The sequence below is a fragment of the Octopus bimaculoides genome, chromosome 15 (genome assembly GCF_001194135.2).
Source record: "Octopus bimaculoides isolate UCB-OBI-ISO-001 chromosome 15, ASM119413v2, whole genome shotgun sequence".
Taxonomy (NCBI): domain Eukaryota; kingdom Metazoa; phylum Mollusca; class Cephalopoda; order Octopoda; family Octopodidae; genus Octopus; species Octopus bimaculoides.
Genome location: NC_068995.1, coordinates 15,855,153 through 15,856,902, shown reverse-complemented (window position 1 = coordinate 15,856,902; position 1,750 = coordinate 15,855,153). Strand labels below are relative to the sequence as shown.

Genomic DNA, 1,750 nt, shown 5'->3' with positions numbered 1-1,750 from the left:
CTCGAAGTTAAATAATTTCATCGATCTCCTGGATTTCATAGGATTCTGCAAAATACTTCTCCTTATTCGATTCTCTTGTGGAACGATAGCCGGGTCCAGTAGAGGAGCTTTCTTATAGAGAAAAATGATTCAATAAATCTATACATTGCACCACACATCAAATTTGTGTGTGTGTGTGTATGTGTGTGTGTGTGTGTGTGTGTGTGTGTGTGTGTGTATGTGTGTGGCTGTGTGGTTAGAAGGTTTCAAACCCCAATCAGTCACTAAGGCACATGCTCAACTGGTTATGGTCAAATAACTAACAAGCAAATTTGTGATATTGTGCGGGAGATCTGCTATAGCCCATCTTTTATACCAAGACAAAAAAATGTACATAATAACACTTCCTATCAGTTAAGATGAAAAGCCACTGCATGGTACTGCATCAAGCCCTGAATATGAACGACGAAGGATTCTATCGAAAAGTATCTGGAGTTATTGTTGGGTTGCTATGTAATTTTTACTCTTGTTAGTATTATTATTATTATTATTATTATTATTATCATTATTATTGCTGATATGAATATTTTATCATTACAGAAATCAACGTGACGGCGAAAATGATTGAAGGTAGAGGAAGTTATAAAGCCGGTCATCCAAACATAACATACATCGGTAAAATTTATATTAGGACTGCCGATGTAGAAATAATGATAGCAACACATGAAATAGTATTCGACGGTAAACGCCTAATTTGGAAGCGCGTAACAGATATCGCCTTTTCTGGAGCATCTTGCGAAGTGAATGGAAAAGGAATATTTGTGCAAATAAAAATTAGTCCTGGTTTAACGTTTCTTATCCGACGGAACTTATACAATTATATGGGCCCTAAATATGGTTATTTAACTTTCTTCCTCCTGAACGACAAAGGATTCTCTCCAAAAGTATCTGGAGTTATTGGTGAGTTGCTTTGTATTTTCACTATTTTATTATTATTATTATTATTATTATTATTATTATTATTATTATTATTATTATTATTATTGTTATTATTATTATTATTATTATTATTATTATTATTATTATTATTATTATTATTGTCATTATTATTGTTATTATTATTATTATTATTATTATTATTATTATTATTATTATTATTGAGGGAGAGGGCTGCGTATGCCATCAAAGTGACAGTGGTGTTCAAATATAAAAAGCCCAGTATGCCCATCATGACTACTCTTCTAACAAGGGTACACTAGACCCCTGCATCAAAACCATATGTGCATGACAGTGTTCTCATATCAAGATAAACAGCGCATGACCTTGTAGATGGGGCCGAGTAAGAAATTTCTTCAATATGTGTATCATATCCCATTCAAACATATCCCTAAGGATTGTTTGAGGATGTTGAATGAAACACCTCACTTTACAAAAGTGAATTATTCAAACCGCAAAGAATTCTTCTCAACACATGGCTACGATGACCCCACCGCATATGTTCGTGATCAGAGGTGCACATATCAGCCACTAAGGAGCATACGCAACTGGTTAAGGGCAAACAACTGACAAGCAGATATGTGATATTTAGCAGAGTATTTGCCGTAGCCCAACTGTTATACCAGCACAAAACGTACATGATAAGAATTTAAATCACTTAAAATCAGAATCCCTGAGAGCCATTGCCTAGTATTGCATCATCATTATGATTGTTACATATATTTGTATGTATATATATATATATATATATATATATATATATATATATATATAT

At 33.0% G+C, this 1,750-nt stretch overlaps 1 protein-coding gene across 2 annotated transcripts in view; it reads left to right on the top strand.

The window, feature by feature from the left end:
• The window catches only part of LOC106882531 (inter-alpha-trypsin inhibitor heavy chain H3), a 10,671-nt gene that overhangs the window by 6,207 nt on the left and 2,714 nt on the right, over positions 1–1,750 (top strand). For both annotated transcript variants that reach the window (XM_014933247.2, XM_014933245.2), the window contains one exon: positions 580–939. In XM_014933247.2, coding sequence (XP_014788733.1) covers positions 580–939 — 360 coding nt within the window. The remainder of the gene's footprint in view (positions 1–579; positions 940–1,750) is intronic.